The sequence below is a fragment of the Lissotriton vulgaris genome, chromosome 8, assembly GCF_964263255.1.
Source record: "Lissotriton vulgaris chromosome 8, aLisVul1.2, whole genome shotgun sequence".
NCBI lineage: Eukaryota > Metazoa > Chordata > Amphibia > Caudata > Salamandridae > Lissotriton > Lissotriton vulgaris.
Genome location: NC_141696.1, coordinates 1,247,694,312 through 1,247,716,154, shown reverse-complemented (window position 1 = coordinate 1,247,716,154; position 21,843 = coordinate 1,247,694,312). Strand labels below are relative to the sequence as shown.

Sequence of the window (21,843 nt, the reverse complement as noted above, 5' to 3'; positions counted from 1 at the left end):
CCTCCCTCCTCCATGGCAGTACCCCTTCTATCCACAGGGACCACCACAGTTCTATCCAATTAACAACCCCCCTTTTTTAGGCAGAGGTTGGGGCAGAGGAAAAGGGCGCAAAAGAGGAGGTTAGAAGGGCGTACAATGGCAGGACCAGTCCACCACTCCATCAGTGGAAACTCGGAGTGCAACCAGGGGAAAGAAAGCCTAGTGGTCAACCTGTCCGACAGAATCTTGACCGAAACTGAAAAAAACTGTCCTGGAGAAGGGTCTGGAGTTTGTCCCCACCCCCACACCAGATGAATTTACTGAAACTTGTGAACTGAAACAATTTTTCAGAAAGGTGCGTCTTAAAGCATTTTTTCAAGATTCGCCAGAATCTGAGAACGATGACACAGGGCTACGCAAACCGTCCACTTTTACGCCTACCAACAACATGGTGCCACCTGAGATTCTGGCATTTGAGGGTGCTGTACTAAAGGTTCTGAATAATAGACCTAGAAACCCTACTTTCCATAATCTGAGCAAAATTGAGAGAGAAGCTATTAACTCGCTCTCTAATAACCCCACCATTATCATAAAACAGGTGGATAAGGGTGGAGCCACCGTGATCCAGACAGTTGTGGACTATGACAACGAATGCAAACGGCAACTCTCCAACAAACAACACTATATGCCCCTTGCTACTGATCCAACTCCTAGAATCTCCGCCCTCATCACGTCACTAGTGATGGAAGGTGAAACGAATGGATGGATCACCAAAAATGAGGCCGCTTACCTGGTATCCGAAAAACCGCGGACCCCATATTTCTATACCTTACCAAAGATCCATAAAGGAACAACACCTGTACCTGGGAGACCTATTGTCTCGGCCTAGGATCTCTGCTGGAACCCCTGTCTAAGTTTGTTCACAAGTTTTTGCAACCTCTGGTAAAGAAAATTCCATCTTTCCTACAGGACACTAGAGATGTCCTGTGTCTGATTGACAATATCGAGGGTAGAGAGGGGGTGGACTTGCTTGTCACCCTCGACGTGGAAGCACTTTATACCAGCATCCCACAACAAGCCACCTTAGAAGCTGTGGAGATGACCCTACGTAAGGAGATCTTGTATTCCCCCACACCAATTTCTTTCATCATGGAATGTGCCACGTTCGCACTCACCCAAAATTTCTTTGAATATGAGACCCAGATTTACCATCAAATACAGAGCACTTCAATGGGCAGCACTTTCGCTCCGAGCCAGGCCTGTATCTACATGGCAGTTTTTGAGGAGTCCATCATCTGGGGTGACCAAAATCCTTATAAAGAAAACCTCACCATCTGGCGCAGGTACATTGACGATATCCTGATACTATGGAAGGGGGATACCGCCACATGTCAAGCATTCTGTCACTGGATCAATGCACAAAACCCCTTCCTAAGGTTCACCAGTACCATTTCACAAACTGACATCCCATTCCTAGACCTCAGAATCTGGCTCTCGGATAGTGGGCTGAGCACTAACTTATACAGAAAAGGGACGGACAGAAACAGTCTCCTTCTTTATAACAGCCACCACCCGCGATCCCTTAGGGATAATTTGCCCTTCGGGCAATTTCGTCGTGTACGCAGAAACTGTTCGTCTATGACTGATTTCAAAACAGAGGACAGAGTACTCAAGCACAAGCTCCATGACAGGGGATACCCACAGAGACAGATAAACAACTCTTACAAAAGGGCGATGAACAATCCCGGAGAGGTTCTCTTAGAGACAAGGACTAACAGTCAGAAATAATCACTTGTGTGTCTTCCTTTACGAGGAATTCGACACACATCAAGAAAACCATAATCAAACATTGGGATATCATCAATTCTGGCGACCTCTCCCTCCTGCGGCCTAGGTTCGCTTTCAAGTGCACCGCCAATCTTAAAGATCAGCTGATACACACCAGGCCTAAGAAAAAAGAGGTAGTCACTCAGAGGACCCTCTGGAATCTCCCCCCGGTGATGGGCCATTTTCCCTGTGGGGGTGCGTGATATGCAATTAGACCAGCCCTAGCAAAGAGCTGAAGCTCACTGAAACCTTCACATGGAAACAGATGCGTCACACAAACTGTAACACTGCTAGATGCATTTACCTTCTCACCTGCCCTTGCGGGAAAAAGTACATTGGCATGTGACAATGAGACAGATAAAGTTACGCATCACTGAACACAGGAGTAACATCAGAAGTCATAAGACACACACTAGACTATACAGTCACTACATTGAAATGAATCATCCAGCAGACAGTCTAAAGTGGACAATCCTGGAAGCACACCAACAGATTACCCAACAGGCTCTGTTTAGGATAGAACAGAGGTGGGTGCATCGGTTGGGTACTGATACTGAGGGCCTTAATGACGCAATTCCATGGGGGAGCCTGACTAGGACTTAGACACCCCACTTTCCTGTCATTTCTCCATGCTGCTGGTTTTCCATTATACCCACCACCTCTTTACATTTGTGTGACGCTATTTAAGACAGTTTGGCTACATTTTCACAATATAGTCAAGTACTCCAAGATGGCTGCCGTGGTGAGGCGTACTACCTGTAGAACGCCACTAGGAATGTAATACACATGAACCACGCCCACACGTAGACGTGACCCCTCTGTCAAAAACCGTCCACTTTCTTCGCCCCTCAATCATACTGGTGTTCCAACATCCCCACCACGCCTGTACATTTGTTTGACGCTATCCTAGGCAAGTTTGGCTAATTGTTCACACTATTGCCATACACTCCAAGATGGCTGCCGCAGTGAGGCGAACCAAACATAGCACTCCACTTGGATTGAAGCATATGTGAACCACGCCCACACGTAGACGCGACCCCTCTGGCCCGCCCCTCACGTTACGTGGGTCCCCTCAAGACAGCCGGCACCATGAAGTTATAAGCACAGTTTCTACACTCATTGGTGCCCCGGCTTCTCTTTGACCCCGACGTTGTGGGTAGGTGTAAAGGCGCGATCCGTTCTACGGACAGGTAAGAAGCGCCACGATGTCTGCTCTCACCCGAGGAGCGTTATCAATCGCAGGCTCTCAGCACCCTGGGCGCCCCTCTGAACGCGTCCATTTTGCAGACCTCCTTTGTTCCCGCTATACCGCATGAACAGGGAACTACTGTCTATACCGCCTGGGGTATACAGTGCGATCTTCGGGCTACCTGGCGCCGCCAGCTTACTGACCTTTCGGGGTCATGTGGGTGTGTGGTGCGAGGTTACCCGGGTCTGCGCGCGTCCCCCTGGTACACTTGGATGGCAAGCGATCTGGCAGTCTCCTGACCAAGCGGCTTGTGATAATAATTGAGCCGGTGCGTGTGTCGCACATTTGGGCCCTTGATCCGGGAGCCTGCTGACTAGTTTGTGGTTCCTCGTGACTGCTCTTCCTTACGTTGTCTCCCCTTTCACTCTAGAGTACCAACTACTGGTGCCAGATTTACCAGAGAAGACCGGAGATGCCATTGTCGGTCTCAATAGGGAGAGGCATTGTAACACAGGATGTTATTTTTAACTCCCATTTGAATCTGTCTATACAGTATTTTACATCGTAGTGCACTCTTGTGACACGGGTATCCGTAGCTGCATACCCTAGTCTCTGCTTAAGTCTCCCTTCTCCTGCAGCTTTGTTTTTATTACTCTTATTCTTTCATATATTTCACGGCATAGGTTGGGGTATCCAAAAAAAACCCCACCTGGAGCCATAGACAGTGTTAACCAGACGGTTGTGACCTAAGTCCTCTATAAGAGCGGTTTTGTGGGTTTCCTGTCGTCCCTTTTGTCGCCCTTTCTTAGGTCCCATTTGGACTCAGCAGGACCATCAGGCCTGTAGTCCCATTCCAGAGGAAGGTAGTATTCCCCTTCTCAACCGTGTAGAACTCATTTCTATTTTTAATTGTAGGTCCTGACGAATTGCTTCATTAGCATGAAACATGTCCATGTCGACCTTTAGGTAAGATAGACACCACTGGATCTTCGCACCAGCGTGCTCTGTCACCTCACTGTTTTTATCAAGGTAGTGTACCACACCAATAAAATTGTCGTGGACTCACCAACCTTTTTTAATTTTTCACTACTTCACGTCTACACTCCACCTAAAGCCCTCATACCCACATGCACCAACTGGCAGGAACAAAAGATCTCCGATAAAGAGCCCCTTCACGGGTGCCCGCCAGACATTGCAGCGCCAGTCTGACGAGGAGCAGAACTCAGATGATGAAGCATGACACCTTGCTTGCTGGGTGTGTGAGGGTTTTAGTTCCGAAAGGGGGACTTCCCCCCCTTCTTTTTCTTCTCCGCTTGGTTACGCTGATTTCTTGTCCTTTCTGGGGAGTAATGTATCTTTTTGTTTGTAGCTACGGTCCAAGGGCTGATACACTGGATCCCGTAAAATATTGCCCTTCTAACTCCCTCTTGTTGTTGATACGTAAACAACCATGTACCACCCATGAGACATGTTGAAGCAAAGGCGTTCTTTGTGTTACTATAAGGGTTATTTTGCAGTGCAACATAAAAGTTTTGCGATGGAAAGTGAACACATGGGGGCAGATTTATGAGGTCCTTGCGCCACGTTTACGCCGCTGTTGCGTCACGCAAGGCGGCGTAAACGTGGCGCATCCCTACGAACGATTTACAACGTGACGCATCTAGGCAGATGCGTCACGTTGTAAAGCCCTGCGCCGCTTGTGGGCGTTCCGGCGCAGGGTGGGCGTTCCTGGGCAGGTGCGCCTCGCAAAAGTGGCTGAGTGAAATCTATGAGATTTCACTCAGTCACTTTTAAGCCAATGCTGCGTCCAAAGCCTGCGCCTGCTTGAAGCAGGCGTAGGTCTTGACGCAGCATTGTTAAAATGGGGCACCCCCGAGCCTTGCTGGAGCTGCGTCGCGCTTGCGACGCAACTCCAGCAATGCGACACATTTCTGGCACAGATGCGTCACGCATCTGTGCCGTTTTTGCACCATGGTGCGCCGCATTATAAATGCGGCGCACCATGGCTGGCGGAGCTGTGGCGCACTGTGGCGCATGTTAACTGGCGCATCCCTGGGGATGCGCCAGTTAACATAAATCTGCCCCTTTATACTTTGGCTACTTTGTGTTCATTGCGTGACTTTGCAGAAGTTCCAAGTGTTGATAAATCTTCCCCTTAATGTTTTGCTTGGCTATAACAATGGGGGCCACAGCAGCAATTTGTCTCAGTACCTGCTTTGTCCAGGGGCTTGCAATGCCACTGCTAAATCTATCTATTTATCACATTGATGTATTCTCGATGAGGCAGATAACCTTAGCCACCATTATGTGTCACCATAAAAGCAGACAAAAGCCCTCCGTTGCGTTTGTAACCTGAGCCCCACAAAAGCTTCCGGCAAGACAGATCCCTTGAATCTACAATGTCAATTGACTTCAATGTCGAGTGTACAAAAATTAGACGATGGAAAAGTTACTAAAATGTTTCTCAAAATGAAGAGTGCTTTTAATCCAGTTGAGTTAGACCTATGCACCAATACATTCACTTATCCCTTCTTTGAACCCTGTTGTCGAGGTCAAAACGTGGTATGAATCAAGAGTTCAAGACAGACTCATTTTATTAGTTACAGTGCTGACAGCCAGTGACAGATCAAATTTTTCAGTGAACAGAGTTCAAAATCGTGTACAAAGTTAGAATAAACCATATGGATGTTAACTGACACAACAAAGGTCTGTGAAACATTAGAGTTTATGTTAATTACTTGTTCTTCAGTGAGTACATTTTAACTCCCAAGCAAATTAGTGTCATGACAACACAGGAAGTGTTTTGACAAATGATGTTGCTGATGTGAGATTCAATATTGCTACCTGTTCACCATACTATTCTCTTGTTATATGATGGTCTTCTGTACATGAGTTTAATGTGAAAACTTGTTCCAAGTTTATACTTGATACCCATGTTCACAGGGACATTTGGGTTGCTCGTGTTTCCTTAAACTACAATCACCATACTGTCATGGCAGTAGACAATGTGTTCTAAGCTTTGACATTTATGAAGGGTGATCCCTGACCTTTTCTGTAATTTATCCCCGAACAACTCTCCAATAATATGGACATTGGCATACAGTTCTCATGCGGAACAGGAACAAACAGTACCCGTCAATAGGCCTGGCTGCACCAGTGATTAGATTTCGTTTATTTTTTATTGCAAAAACATGTCACAAAATGCATGCTTTCGAAGGACGCCGCGAGACGAGAGAATACGAGCCCCACTGACCTTACCTGCGAGAGGTTCAAGGAGGACGAGTGACCGCTGCACGATCTGCGCGATTTCCGGTGCACAGACATGTTGCTTGATGGATTCCGAGGCTATCCCTCCTGAGCAAGATGAGACACTTCGACAGCCAAGAAGCTCCCAAAAGGATCTTCCAGGAGCCATTGTTGCACCATTTTCATTTGAGTTCAGCATTGCAGAGCAGTTTGGCAATATAGAAGCCTCTCCTCAAAGCACACATGCTAGTGTAAGGAATGCCTTTACTATCCAAGCGTTGGTAGCCCAAATATCTGCGAGACTGCCAAGGAGGGTATCCCGGAGACTGTCCCTTCAGCAAAAGAGGAGGCAGCTGTCAAAGATCCACAAGGAAAGACGCACTGTTAATGTCCTACTTACTGTCAACGGGCCAACCCTTCCTGCTGCTGAAGAGGTTTTGCCTCCTCCCGCAGCCGATGGGCAATCGCTTACGCCTTCTGAAGGGCACCTGCCGACAAATGCCACTTCCCCTATCAGTGTATGTAGAAGGAGCGCCCGAAAGCTGCAGTTTATGTCACCGTTGGTGCAACACACACTTACTAGGGGGAAGTCGATAAGTAAAGGCCCCATGGGTGCATTTGGTGGGTCTGTCAAACCAAGCACCAGCCGATCCGTTCCATCGACGCCCATGGTCCTCAGGAGGAAAACGTTGGCCAAAAGTAAAAGCGCAGAGGAGCGGTAGCTGGAGAAAATACAGTGGGAGGTGGCCGAGCAAGGCAGGAAGAATGCAGAGAGCTTTAGAGCAGCCATTTTGGGTGCAGGTCAGCCTGTAAACAGGACAATTTTACCGATAACTATTCCAGTGGAGTTTCACTTTCACACAACAACCTTGCGCAAACAACATCCAGTAAGCAAGTCTAATGACGAGTTGAAAGCGGTGGATTTCCCTGCAACACTGAGATCTGCTCCCTGCCCAGCGCATCTGCCCAAAGGTGGCTGCACTATCCCGAAGCCCTTCTAGCTCTCTAAGCAAAACAAGAGGAAATTTGTAGAGGAAGGACCAGGCAAATTTGTGTCCATGGCTGAGCAAGTCACAGCTTTCTTCAAGGACACACCTTTCCGCTTTCGCAGACTTCAGGAGAATGTGGGTCCATCATCTGTGAAATATCGGAGAGCCAAGTCTGCTGATCCCAGAAGTCCTGAGTTTGGGACAAAACGCTGCAAACCAGTAGCCTGCAAAAGTGCGTCTGAACGAGAGACTGGTGGGCAAAAGCTGCAGAAATGCCGAGCACAAGTACTGTATACCAGATCACTTCATGGGGAACTATTTCACTCTGAAAAGCAGCCTATGAAAGAATCCCCTGAACACTCTGGCTTCAACATAGAACATGAGGCAAGAATACAGGAGCGAGGGGTAAAGTGGCAGCAGCCTGGACTGGAAAAGGGTCAATTCCTTGTGAGGTCTTGTCCAACTGAGATGCTGGGAGTAGTGGAGAAACCGCCCATTTTAAAAGATTCCAGAAAGCTACATAATGGATTTACCCTATAAACAAGTTTCTCTAAACCAAAGATGATCCCAGCTTGCACAATTCTCCTTTGACACCAGAGATAAAGAGCGATTAGAAAAGAAGATGAAGAAACTGGAAGATCTAAGGAAAGAGAAGGTTCCAGTGTTCAGAGCTAGATCGCTTCCTGCCTTTTACTGACAAGTAGATGAGAGAGCTGCAGAGAAGACGAAAGGTGAGCTCAGACCGCAGGATGAAGCTGTACACTTCAACACTCCACCGAACAGTGTCATCTGTCCGGAAGCTTTTGCACCAAAGAAGTTGTTGGTTCAAGACCCATTCCATCTGGTCACTAGGTGTGGGAAGGAGGATTTCCAGAGGCAGATGGCTGAAGTTCAATCCTTGAAGGCGGAGTTGGAAGAGGAGAGTAGGCTTGAGATGGAAGTGCAAAGGGCCAAAGAGCAGGACTGAAGGAATGATTCTGGCATTTGAAGCTCAACCGCTAACGTGTGCAACTGTGGAGGCCTGCTGGGAGCCACAGATTGTCCTGAGATCACCCAGCATCAAACCACTTCAAGTTCCGAACCTGATGCCTTTGAAGTTCTTGTGAACAATGTCATTGATGAGGACAGCAGCATTTGCTGACTTGTTGATGCTTTGTGATGTGTATATGTCGCTGTTGTATATAGATTCGTCCGCTGGATGGCCTGTATCATTTATTCTGTTTGTAATTCCATAATACATGCACCATTTGTGCCTTGTATATCTTTGTACATCTTTGTCTTCTGACCTCCAAGTAGGACTTATCTTTTGAACGGTCTGTTAAAAAATACTACGATGGCTTTTGCATGGTCACTTGATCACTTTTTAGAGTTTTATTTCTATTTATTATATAAAAATAAGAGACCACTGTCTAGGTCTTAATTTTGTATTTTTCTAATAAACATGTCACAAAAAATATAATAAAAAGAATACATGCTACCACCTAAAAGTGGACGCCATATACTTGCAACATACATTTTAAACAAAAAAATATGACCATTACATATCATTTTAAGAGAACAGTACAGGTTCTTCCTGGCAGGCTGGTGTATTTCGAACACAACTATATATATTTTTTTAGCTTGAATGCACATCATGGAACACTATGATTCTTATTTGTTCAAAGAAAAGACACTGTTGGGTTTCGATTGCTGTAAACTAAAGACATACAGCTTGATTTGAAGTTTGGCACAAACATGAAAGAAATCATGTGGCCTTATTGTAAGTGCATTATATCCTACGGCTCTTGTAATAAGGCAGACACTCTAGCTGGCATGTTTGTGATGGAGTACCCGTCCGTCAAACTCTAAATCAGGATTATAGCTTAAACACGAAAGGATGACTAAATGAAATAAAAAAGGATAATGAATGAAAAGAAAAGAAGAATCAGCAAAAAAACGCACAAGTGCTGGCTCTGAATAGTACTTCTTTTTAGGCACATGTACAGATGTGATCAGGCAAAATGCCATGATTCACCGGTCAAACGAGTCACTGGCTGCAGTGGGGAGACTCATTTCCCCGTGCTGTATACTGCGGTGGTCAGAAGCAGACTCTGAATGACAGCTAGACAGACGAAGGGAAGAATCGGGCTGATCCAAAGCCCTCTTTATGTTAGTAGACTTGTCTGTATTTTTTTTTATTACATGAGCCTGGCTTAACACCTAACGCTCTCTCAGTGCCAAACCTAAAGCCTAGACTTGAAGCACATTTGTTTGTATTAGGATGCACTTGTGCACTTTTGTTCATCTTGTTACAGAGTTATAGAAACATTTTTGAGAAAAATGTGACATTCCTTACATTAAAGCCAATTCTGAGAGTGGCGCCTCCCCAAGTCCAACTCACTTGGAGTGACACATCTGTGACTCTTAGCCGGTATCAACAGCCCCTTTGACTCCAACAGGACGTCTCCTCTGACCTGGAAGGAATATTGAATTTTGCACTAAAACGGATGGTAGATTTGTAGAGTAGCTTCAGGAAGATTGTAATTTATTTTATAAAATAATCTTCTAGTGAGGGTAATTTGGAAGCTTTTGTGTTTATATGTGTATGTGGAAGTATCAGTGTGAATGTGTGGTCAATTGTGTATGTCACACAGTGCTTAATTTGTGCCAGTGGTGTCTGGTGCTCGGCACCACTACTTAATTGTCAGCCCTGGCTCTATTGACAGTCCACCACATGATGGTGCTGTCTTTGTGTTATTAAGTTAATATACATTGAAAACAAATGATACCTGCCTCTCAAGCCATTATTATAGTTTTATGTGGCCTGAAATAGTGTGAATTGTCACACTTGTAAGAGTGAGATTGTTAGGTGTTATGTTGGTACTGTCATCGGCAGCGCTGGCAGGGTATGGGTGGTGCAGGCTGCAGTGACCTTCAGAGAAGGGCCCTGGCACTTATTTTTCTACAAATTAAGCCCTGTGACCGTGATATTGGGCCTGCCTATGGTCTGGTCTGTGTGTAGATGTGAAACCAGTTTGTGTATGTACCCACGTCCATGTGAATGCCCGGGTACATCCAAAAATGTGTCTTCCATTCAATGAGGTCACAATGGGAGTTAGTGGCTCGCAAAAATGCAAAATATTTGACAACTTTTCATAAAGTATGAAAGCTCGGTGGAATTTATTCTCCTCAGTCAACAAACCTGGAGCTAATTTAGGCTTTCAGTTTGAACATCTGAGAAGGTGTTAAAAAAAGGACGCCCTCTGCCCTCCCCTCCCCCCAACCCCCCTTTAAACATTTATCCGACCATGAGAAACAGAGACATGGCGTGGGCATGCAGCCGGAAGCACATCTGTTCTTACCCGCTTTAGCTTCCGGATGCAGAGGGTTAACAGGAGCCAGAAGAGCGTGGCAGCCACACATGTACACGTCAGAGTTATGAGCTCCAGGCTGGGCCGGTCAGAGGTTCCTGGGAAAATGGAGTTACAGAAATTACCAAAATGCTTAGTGACTGTCACAGTCGGTGTCGAAAAGCCTTTTGTGAAATTTGTATTCTCTAATAGAACTGTAAAACCGCTATAATAGGCAAAGCAAGCGCATTTTTAGCATGGCCGGAATTGATGAGTAAATTCGTCTGAAGGCTGTTGACAATTATAGGGTAAATAAGCATATTTCACAAAAGAAAATATGGTATTGGTCGATTAAAAGCTTACAGATGAGATTCAACCGGGGACTTTATTTGGCTCATTCGACGTGATTGTTTATTACTTTAGAAACAGACTCCTATGTACCCATATTTCATTAACTGCCACGTTTGAATATGAAGGCAACAGTCAATCATATGTGGCAGCCAATGGATGGTGCATGTATCAGTCAATCATATGTGGCAGCAAATGGATGGTGTATGTATCAGTCAATCATATGTGGCAGCCAGTGGATAGTGCATACCATTACAACGCATACCATTACATCTCATGTATGGTAAGTGTTGGATAGTGTAGGGGTAAAATTTACTATTCTAACTCCAGGGGATGCAACAGTAAGGTAAGTGTTGGATAGTTTAGGGGTAAAAATTACTATTCTAACTCCAGGGGGTGCAACCGTAGGGTAAGTGTTGGATAGTATGCGTTGTAATGGTATGCGTTGTAATGGTATGCGTTGTAATGACTGCATTGTAATGACATGCGTTGTAGTGGTATGCGTTGTAGTGTCATGCGTTGTAATGGTTGCGTTGTAATGGCATGCGTTGTAATGGATGTTGCGTTGTAAAAGTTTCGTTGTAATGGTAGTGCGTTGTAAAAGTTGCGCTGTAAAGGTTGTTTCCCACCAAATACCTTGACAAGACTGAGGTATAACAGGGGGCTCAGTGATAGGAAGGGACAAGGACTGAGCTGGGTCCCTTTGATTTTGCAAATTAAAAACCAAGATGGCATTACCTACATTCCAAAACAACAGGGCATGCTGCAGGACCCTGAGAAAGGTTTACTTTTTTGAAGGTAAAGTATATTTTTGAGACGGTCAATCATTTTTATTAATTTGCTACTTCAGATTATTGTTTAGTCTACTGTCATGTCCAGGGGCAGCAGTCCTCTGCTCCTAAAATACAAGAAATTGATCGGTAGAATGCCTGAATTAATCACAACCACTGTCAATTACTCTTCACTGACATCCAGTTTATTGATTTTTCTGCCCACTGTCCCACGGCAGGCAAAGACCAACCAATGCAAATCAGCTCAGTCCTGCTCCAGTGGAAACAGTCCAGTCCAAGCTGCTAAACCATGTGTCTCTCGGCACAGAAAATCAAGCAATGGCAGACCTGTTTTTAACTTGTTGCGCTTTGTCAACGAGAAATCATTTGAACCCTAGGGAACAGGAAATACGGAACCCACATTTGGGCATATTCATTGTACTTACGGCTACGCATCAATAAAAAAATACATTTTGGGTCAAAGGCTTGAATTAAGTGGTCATTGAGAATAACTGCCATGTACATTGATGTCTTTCTTTTGTTCTTTCTGTATGTATAGATCAGCGGTTCTTAACCTTTTGACTTCTTTGGACTCCCACTGAGTCATTACTGGATTTCCAACTGAGTCAGTCATGCTTAGCCGGATCCCCAGCCTAAGCAATTTCTACATCAAACAAATACACAATTTATGAAATATTTTATTTAATTCACAAACAAGTATAGGACACTCAAGAGTTACATTTTAATGGGAAGGTTTGAGCTTTTTATTCTTAAAGGTGGCGTCATATGCTAGGCTCTAACATATTACGTTATGTTTTTTGCTCCTAATGCTTGCCCTCTTTTTGCTGGTGCTCCAATTTAGCCAATTTAGGCCACCCATCTGCCATACTCTATTCTGTTTGCTGTAGCTTGTACTGCTTCAATGAATCAAACTAAGAATACCAACAAAAATTTTATAGCCCCCAATTCCAAATTCCTTCACATTTACAGAACATTTTAACATTTTCAATTTTGCATTTTGCTTCTTTATTTGTATGTATTGATTAATCTGCTAATATTATTTAATATTCTAAAGTAGACGGACCATATGTTAAAAACCGCTAGTCTAGATCAGGGTTCTCCAGAGTTTTTATAAAGATTTTTAAGATAACTACATTTATCTAAATGAGGATATGGTAAAAATATGGCATGGATCTGGCAACTCCAAGACCGACTTTGGAGAACCCTGGTCTAGATCATGACTGAAGCAGGGCCTGGAGGTCTTTTACAGCCTACATTCCAATGTTCAATGCACCCACATACTACAGAGAAGCAAGTTCAGTGATTGTTCACGGGAAGCTTTTCAATGCCGCAGTCCACTCATCCCCCTGGTGAAACCAAAATAACACATTGTTTTATCAAAAAACAGAAAAACTGTTCAGAAAGAGAGCGAGAGACGCAGACAGCTTCCTTCCTGACGGATGCTGACCTCTCTTCAGCTCTCTTATGAGGGCCACGCACACAAGCCCGCCCGTTTGTTTGATAAAATGTAGTAGTCCAGACAATCTGGGTCCGCAAATAGCACAGACAACAAACAAACCTTGGGATCAAGAGACTAGAATTCAAACACTTTCTTAAAATATTTAGGCTGCAACCCATCCCGTCCAAGGAGAGGTTTTACGTTTACATTATTTAACTATTTACAGGAAATATTTTAATTTTGATGCTTGAGTTTTTTTGAAGTGCTGAAGGGAGCATTTTTTTCATCACTGGACTAGCATCTGCACTTTGGTAAGAACGGTGTGGCGAACTCTTTGGAAGATTTCTCGGATATGTATCAGTTGCGCAATATTGGAATTTATGAACTCTGCTTACTGTGGGCTACTGCTACCTACAGTGTGTTGATGGCAACCTCCCTCACTCTGTTAATACAAATTAAACCAAACTGTAAAGGGCCCTGTTGAGCTTACCAACAAATTCCATCTCAGGTTACGGAAAAGATAATTTTCGCTATAAAGAACCATAAGTCCAAAGTACATGAGGACTGCTCCTCCGCTAAGGCGGGGAAGTGTAGCCCCACTGCTCTCAAAGCAGTGAAAAAAGGAAAAAACAAAAGAACTTTGTTATTATCATTTTATTTTTTGTAGCTACGGGGCTAGGTTAGGGCGGGGTGGGCCAGGGATTACAGGGGGAGGAGTGGTGGGTACACTCTAAGGGCCCATGGCCAGGGCCGGACTGGCTAAAGCGGGCGCCAGGAGTTTCCCCGGTGGGCCACCAGGGTGGGGTCCATTTTTAGACCCCCGGGGGGCTGTTTTTGTTACCGGGGGCCGGTTTTGCAGCATAGCTGCATTATCGGCCCCAAGCAACAAAAGCGGCACAAAGTTTTCCTTCCGCTAGTGCAACCCCTCCCCCCATGTGGGCTGTGCGAGCTCTTTGCCAGGGTTCCAGTCCAGCCCTCTCCATGACTGTTTGGCCGGCTGTCTTGGGCAGGCCAAACAATCATGCACAATTTGCATCTTCCCCACCAGACTGTGATGCACGGCCCCCAGTTCCCGTCTGATCGCCAAACCACAGAGTTGTGATTGACTTAGGTGAGCCTGTGTGCTTCCTGCTTCCAAGACTTGCCAGTAAGAAGAGCAACGACAGGGGAGAGGCGGCACAGTGAAAAGGTAAGTTACTTTTTTTTGTAAATATTTAGTTTTTTTAGCCCCCTCTCCCCACCACCCCCGTTCCCAGCCAGCCACCACTAAACTGCAAATGAGAATCCCAAAAAATCCAAAAATAGTTCCAGCAATCATGGATTCTTTCCATACCTAAAAGCACATTCCTCTGGGTACATTACTGAACAGCATGCACATCCTCAACCAATCTGAACCAACAAACTATAGAGGACAAACTACAATAAGCAGGAAAATACTCATGAACATTGCGCTCCAAAACAAAGGATGTCAAAAAGATGCTTTTCCAGCACTGTTACAGTCTCACAAATGGATCTCTTAGCCAAGTCCAACCCCTCCTTACATGGACGTGAGCACATACACATAAAGCCACCGTACAAGGGGCCGGCAGAGAATTAATCCTGAGTATTCAAAGCCACTATGAAATTCTGTTCACACAAAACAGACAATGTCCCACGATCAAAACGTTACCAGCAAAAAAAAACCAAAAAACGGAAATGAATGAATATAATCTCCGCCTCTCATTCAGTACACACTTCAAGAGTATAGAGGAGACGACATGCTGCACAGGGAACAAATCTGCCACTACCAAGCACACACCTTTAGGTGCATGTCACATCCATGTAACCTGTTCTGTGGATTATACAACACTACATTCTATTGCCATGAGTCACACAAACTGACCTTTGGGGTGTAAGGGGACAGTTTTGCAATCAACTAAACCATATATCTCAACCACTACATCACATCATTAAACCTCTCCATCCCCGCACAGGAAACAACACTGACCCAGTGGACAATGGGCACTGACGCAATGAGCATGAAGGACACCACATCTGACCACAGTCCTACATTAACACCATCTGTTAGCCTCATGAATACAAGTCCAAGAGAGCATAGCAGTGGAATACAACTGTGCCATGGGCAGCCAACAGTATCCTCTGAGAAACCAAACACCTCCACGTTCTGTTCGACCTTCAGTCTCAATTGTAAAGCCACCCACGACACCTTAGCATCCTAGCGCCAATAACACTAACAGGCCAACACCAGGCATGGTGACCCCACTGGCACAACAGGTGTCCATGGCTGTTTCAGTAGATCAGCAGTGCTATCAGTTCCAAAAGCAGCGTTCGTGATTATCCCCCGAAGAATTTTTTTCCTCAGCTGAAACATGCCCAATTTCAAAATGCTCATCCATACCCAATAGATACCACCACATTTGAAGCTATTCTATCATTAGAGGAGATCTAAGGATCCTACAGAATGTGACTTGCGTCACCGTCTGCAAGTGGCTCAGTGGCTTCTTCTCAAGAAGCTCCTGGTGCAGAAACAGGCTAAGGAGAGGGCCATCAGAACCACACCTTACTTAGACAACCAGTCACACGAGGCAAGAAGCCATGGCTACCGCAACCACGAGGAACAACTTGAAGGAATCACAATGGCTGACTTAGACTAACAATGTACTCAATCACTAAATGTCAACATGAATATCTCTGTACACACTTAGATGGTGCAAGCTAGAGGTGAATGGAGAGGAAGGAGGCGAGTGGAGGGGCTGGGGTGGCAGCTCCACTGTGCATAGGCCACTCCATATAATTCACCAGTGTAGGAAATACAATGCGAAATATTGTGAAAGGAAGAACAGTTTGTCCCACCGAAGTGCACCTTACATTTACAGCACTGTCTGCCCGCTCCCTATGTGCAATGCCAAAGTACACTACATGTACTATATGTAAGCCACCCCTACAGCAGATCTTTGAAGTCCTAAGGCAGGGTGCAGTGTATTACATGTGAGGGCACATCTGCATGAGCAGATATGCCCGTGTGATTACCAGTTCCATTGCTAGTCATTGCAAGTAATCAGGAAGCCATTTTAAAGATATGTACTGGGCACTGGTCATTATGAGTTACCAACCTAATTAATGACTTTACTGAAAATAATTGTGTTTGGTATCAACCATCTCATCTTAATAAATACCTACTGATGCCAGTATTGAATTTATGAAGACGTGCACCCTGAGGGCCCTTTAGAGGTTCCACTCTAACCCTACTAGACACTTAGGGGCATATTTATGAGTTCTGGCACATTTCTGCATATCAGCAGAGATGCGCCAGAACAAATGTGTCACGCAAAACGACCCTTGCGTCACGGCAGATGTGCCGCATTTACAATGCGGCACGCTGTGGCGCAAGGGTATGCAGATGCGTGACGCATCTCGTGACGTAAGGGCGGCGCATCGCTGGAGTCGCGTCGCAAGCGCGACGCAACTCCAGCAATGCTCAGGGCCGCCCAATACTGAACATGCTGCATCAGTCCTTACGCCTGCTTCAAGCAGGCATAAGGAATTGAAGTAGCATCGTCGCGGAAGTGCCTGCGTGAAATCTTGTAGATTTCACGCAGGCACTTTTGCGAGGCGCACAGGCACCAGAACGCCCACCCTGCGTGGGAACGCCCCCATTGTGGTGCTGGGCTTTATAACGTGACGCATCTCCCTAGATGCGTCACGTTGTAAATGCCTCGCAGGGATGCGCCACGTTTACGCCGCTGTGGCGTCACACAAGGCGGCGTAAACCTGGCGCAAGGGGCTTGTAAATCTGCCCCTCCGTGTGTTGGCTGACTGGTACCATCCAGCCTGCAGCCACAGATGAGTTTATGACTACTGCCAGGGAGAGCCAGCGCTATCAGAGGCCAGAGACTATGCCTGCTTGGCAGAAGGTGTTCCTACCTCCTCCAGCAGGATGGCTAGTGAATTAGCATTTCAAGGGCAGAGGCTTCAAAGCTTCTACAGCCTTTGAAAAGCAACCCTGGCTCCCCACTAGACCTGGGGCCCAATTGGCACCAGAGAAGGCAGGAAATTAGATATTCAGGAGGCGTGTTTCACTCACAGGCTGGTCACACACATAAGGTCGGCTACCTGATTTGGGAATCCAGAGAAAGGTTTCACCATCTTGTAAAACTTCTGGGTCAAGGATAATCCCACTACCCACAGGAAGTGGTCATATAACGTGAGTGGTCTCCTCAGTGGCAGGTAACCCATTGTCTATTACCATATACTCACCTAAAAACCCCATAATTGAGTGTTTTGGGGTTGCCTTAAACCACAGTGACAGATTCAACTACCTGGGACCAGAAGAAGGACACAGAAAAGCCAACATCGCAAGGACTGAACACCTGAACCAAAATTGGCACCATTTCCTGCCTGGCTGCTGGCATCTCGACAATTGCAAAGACCAGACTTGTCCTGCAGTTGTACATCCTCCCCAACACTTATGTATTTGCGTTCTGGTTTTTCCTGGGATTTAGTCTGAACAACACAGACAAGGTCAAACAACAGTGTCCCTTGTTATTCTTTCTGGCCAGGCACACGCACCTAGACATAACACAAGAATGCAGCTGTTGTTTAGTTGACCACAATTCCTATCATATAGATTAGTCCATGAGCCAAAAAAACACATGGAACAAGAGTTCTGAGACAAGAGCACTGTGTCTGCTGAGATGTAGAGCATCCATCTATGTATGCTACAGTACGGGGTCTGCCAGTAATCTCAGAGATCTTTCATATATATTAATTTAGCTTTAGTAGCAAAGGAGCGGGGTTTAGGTCAATCTGTCCTATAAAATGACAGGGCTTTTCATGGTATGTGAATTATAAATCATGCTAACAGTATTTTTATTATGCATTTGTTTTCTAATTGTGGCACGTATACTGCATTTCAGAGCATTATAGTTTAAATAAATATTAGAACATTGGAATGTGGAACACTCCATTGAATACAATGGAGTGGTCCGGGCTTCTACCGGCCGGTAGAAGCCCGCAGAGCAGCATTCCAATGTTGTTTTTGTTCACAGCTGCTGCTGTGAACAAAGGTCTCTCGGAGCCTGAGGGGGTTTAACCCCCTCGGGCTCCAAGAACCTTTGTTGTTAGTAATTAGAACAGTCTGCCCTCTAGGGGCGGAATGTTCTAATAGCCTTAGAGCCCTCTTAGTGGGCTCTACTGGCCATTAAAGGCCAGCTCCTTGTTGAAGCTGGAACGGGTCTTTAATGGCTGGTAGAGCCCGCTAGGTCGGGCTCTAATGCTATATTCTAAACTTACTTTGTGTCTCCTGGTTGTCTTTTTGTAGACAAGTATGAGTGATAGAGTAAAAGGGTTTATCCTGGTACTGTGATCCCTGAGTGGGTCAAGAGTGTTGTGCTCTGGAGTGCCAATTCACTTGTTTCTCTGGTAAGGTTAGGATGCAAGTGAGGCATTGTAGTTAGTCGGACTCATAGACGATGAGGTGGTATGGTGACCTGATGTTCTATGGCTCCAAGCATAGTTCTGTCCTAGAGCAGAATCCCTGCAACAAGTACAGGTGTTCAGTTTTCTCTGGGCCTCCCAGCACCCTGTTGTCCTTAAAAGGTTCCCAGTACCTACATGCTACAAATTCCTGCCTATTAGCCTCCTTCTGGCTTTATGGCATACACCTGTGGGTCCCTGCAGAGGGTACCCTGCTCAGTGCCTTCTCCAGCTCCTTCATGCAAATAACTGGCAGGTTGCGCACATGCACCTAGGAACTAGAGTAGCTTTACATGCATGTACAAGCACCCATGTAAACATGCACCGAGAACCCCCTTCCAAGCAGTGTCTAACAGAGGAAAGGGATGGCAGCCATGGGCAAAAGAGGATTTTCTACAGGAGCTCGTTGGAGAGTCAATTTACAATAGGCCAATTAAACAGCAGGTAATGTAAAGGCCCTAGTCATCAATATTGTTTCAACAGATTGTCCTCAAATTCAAATGAGAACATTATGCTATCAACATTTTAAGGGTAGAGGAATAGAGAAGCATACTGGAAGAACCAATACTAAACAGTAAGGGGTGAATGGGGATGTGTGGGATCAATCCAAAAGCAGGAGAAGACAAACTAAAAGCATATAGCATGTCCGTGTTACTTCCAAAATGTAACAAGTGTAGGGCACTCTGAATGTGTATATTTGGATCCTATTGTTAAATGTTAATTTGCAGTTCTATAAAATATCAACACTTTTGTTTTATGTCACAGAGTCCATTTTGACTGTTTCGCAACATTACATGCTTTTAAGCCAGGCAGAGGATGAGAAGGCAGCGGGACTGCCCCAGCGCAGCGCTATTTCGGGTGTAACTAAGAGGAAGCACATGGAAACGAAGCGGATTGAGGAGCGTGGTATGTTGCTGGTATATCCCAAGAGTGCAAGAAGGGGATCCAGGGAGAGCTCTATATCAGTCATGGCAGTGACATGCTCAAAAACCTAAGTCCAGCATGTAGAAATCTTTGGCCAGCTCCAGGTTAGATGCCCGAAGTCAGCACCAAAGGTGTGACATTTAGCGCACTGATCAGATCTAGTAGGATCAAATTTGACAATATCTGAGGGCGAGAGAAATACAATGAAGGGATTTTGAAATGTAGTAATTTATGTCTATAATTCCTGATTTGTGGGCAACAATTTGACCAAATTTTGTCCGTAAGTTGTCCCCTACCCACACTCCTCTCACCCTTCCTGTGGAGTCAGGCTTGAGGGAGAGGCCCATCTGGAACAGCCGGCAAACTAAATGGTCACCATCTCTGTCTGCCACAACAAGTGTCAAGGGAGGGAAATCCTCAGGGGGCAGCGGGAAGGTCGGAACCAAAGACCACAATGTGTTCTGGATTCTCCGGAAGATGAAATGATCCAGAAATGGTTAATCCTGTGTGAGGGGTCTACAATAAAACATGGCCACCCAGGAATAGTTCCCCGAGGGTAATGAGATTATGACATCAAAGAACACGCTGTACAAGCTTTTCACTGGTGAGTGGGAGCTAGGGATTGTCATGTAGTGGAAGTGCAGGGAAATATTGAGGGCCTACACCCAACATCTGCCGTAGCCTTCGCCAAGCCCAGCAGGTCATGGATACCGTATGGGTGTAAGTGGCATCCAACTGGAAAACCCTTTGGCAAGAGTAAAGCATGTGCGAGGTCACCAAGTTGAGCCTGCTCCGGTTTCGAATAGGGGATGGAAGCATCCGATGCTACCAGTGATGGGAGTACTGGCATTGGGCAACAATATAGTACAAATAGTGGTCAGGGACATCAAGTCCGCCACGCTCGTAATAGAGAGTGAGGGTGTTCTAGCATACATGTGCATGCTCGTCGGGCAGTGGGATAGGAGTGTTCAAGAATAAATATAGGAAACAAAGGAGTATGACCACATTAATGATGGATACACGACCAGCCATGAAGAAGGAGACCTTGATCCAGCAGTCTCTCTGGGAAGCAAGTTTAGCTACCGCTGATCCATAGTTGAGTTGCAATATTTGGTCTCTGTTCCTGTGTAGCGATATTCCCAGATATTTAGTGCTACCCAGGAGAAGAAATGGCCAGCCGGCTAAGGGCATGTGGCATCGGTCAATGGAAATGGTTTGGATTTGTCCCAGATGATTCGGAGACCTGAGAAATTGCCGAAGTGAACAATCTCCTGTACCATGGGTGATAAATTATCCTACAGATGGCGAATAAAAAGCAAAATATCATCTGCATATAAGGAAATTAGAAGTGGGCCATGGGTAAGTTGGAGACCACGATGCAGATAACAGTCCTGCATGTAGCGGACCAATGGGTCCATAGCGATGATGAAAAGGAGAGACGGGGCAACCCTGCCTAGTCCCTCTTGTGATGAGGAACGGTTCAGAGAGTGAACCATTGACGTGATGAAGAGTTACAGGTTGGGTACATAAAAGCCAAATTGAGGAGATGTAGCTTGGGGGGGGATTCCCAGTTTATTAAGGACAGCTCTCAAAAAGGGCCACTCAATGGTATCAAATGCCTTTTCAGCATCTAACAAGGCCACAACCGCTGGGGTGGAGGATGATTTCCTATTGAGAACCGCAAATATGATGTGTAGATTGAGAGAGGTGAAGTGGTGTGGAACAATGCTGGATGATGGTGAGATGATATGCTACATTAGAAGTGACAGCCTGTGGCAGTAACCTTAGCCAAGATTTTATAATTGAGATTCAAAAGAGATAAGAGGCAATATGAAGAGCCGAAGAGGGGGTCCTTCCATCAGTTCACCAATATCACAAGAACTGCCTTGTGTAATGATGGGGGTAGCACTCTCGTGACTAATGATTCATTGTATAAAGCCAAGAGATATGGCTAATCCAAATCAGGTGTCTTTGAGCCATCAAATGTGTCAATGGGTGCTACACTTTCCTTGATTCGTGATGTGCTCAGAAAGAAATTGGTATTAGCCATCCTTCAGCCAAACCCTCGCCACCTCCTAGAGACGAGGATATTTCCGCAGGAAGGGCAGGCATACGGGAGGAGTATAGATTCCGATATTACTGATGGAGTTCAGCCAAGACTCCCCGACCCCCAGAAATCTGCTGTCTGGATTCCGGCAAGTGTACGGAATGGCGAGCCCTGGCTTGTGTCCCCATGAAAGTGACCGACCTATCTGCAAGGTCACAAAAGTCTGTCAACAAAGCATATCTTTGGAATAGACAGATGGAT

General features: G+C 45.6%; 1 protein-coding gene and 1 pseudogene across 1 annotated transcript in view; one reads left to right on the top strand and one right to left on the bottom strand.

The window, feature by feature from the left end:
- Nucleotides 1–21,843, bottom strand: part of FLT1 (fms related receptor tyrosine kinase 1) — a 451,054-nt gene that overhangs the window by 176,657 nt on the left and 252,554 nt on the right. The window contains exon 16 of the mRNA XM_086935163.1: nt 10,572–10,678. Within this exon, the coding sequence (XP_086791289.1) occupies nt 10,572–10,678 (107 nt within the window). The remainder of the gene's footprint in view (nt 1–10,571; nt 10,679–21,843) is intronic.
- On the top strand, nt 6,328–8,197 carry LOC147698554 (targeting protein for Xklp2-B-like; annotated as a pseudogene).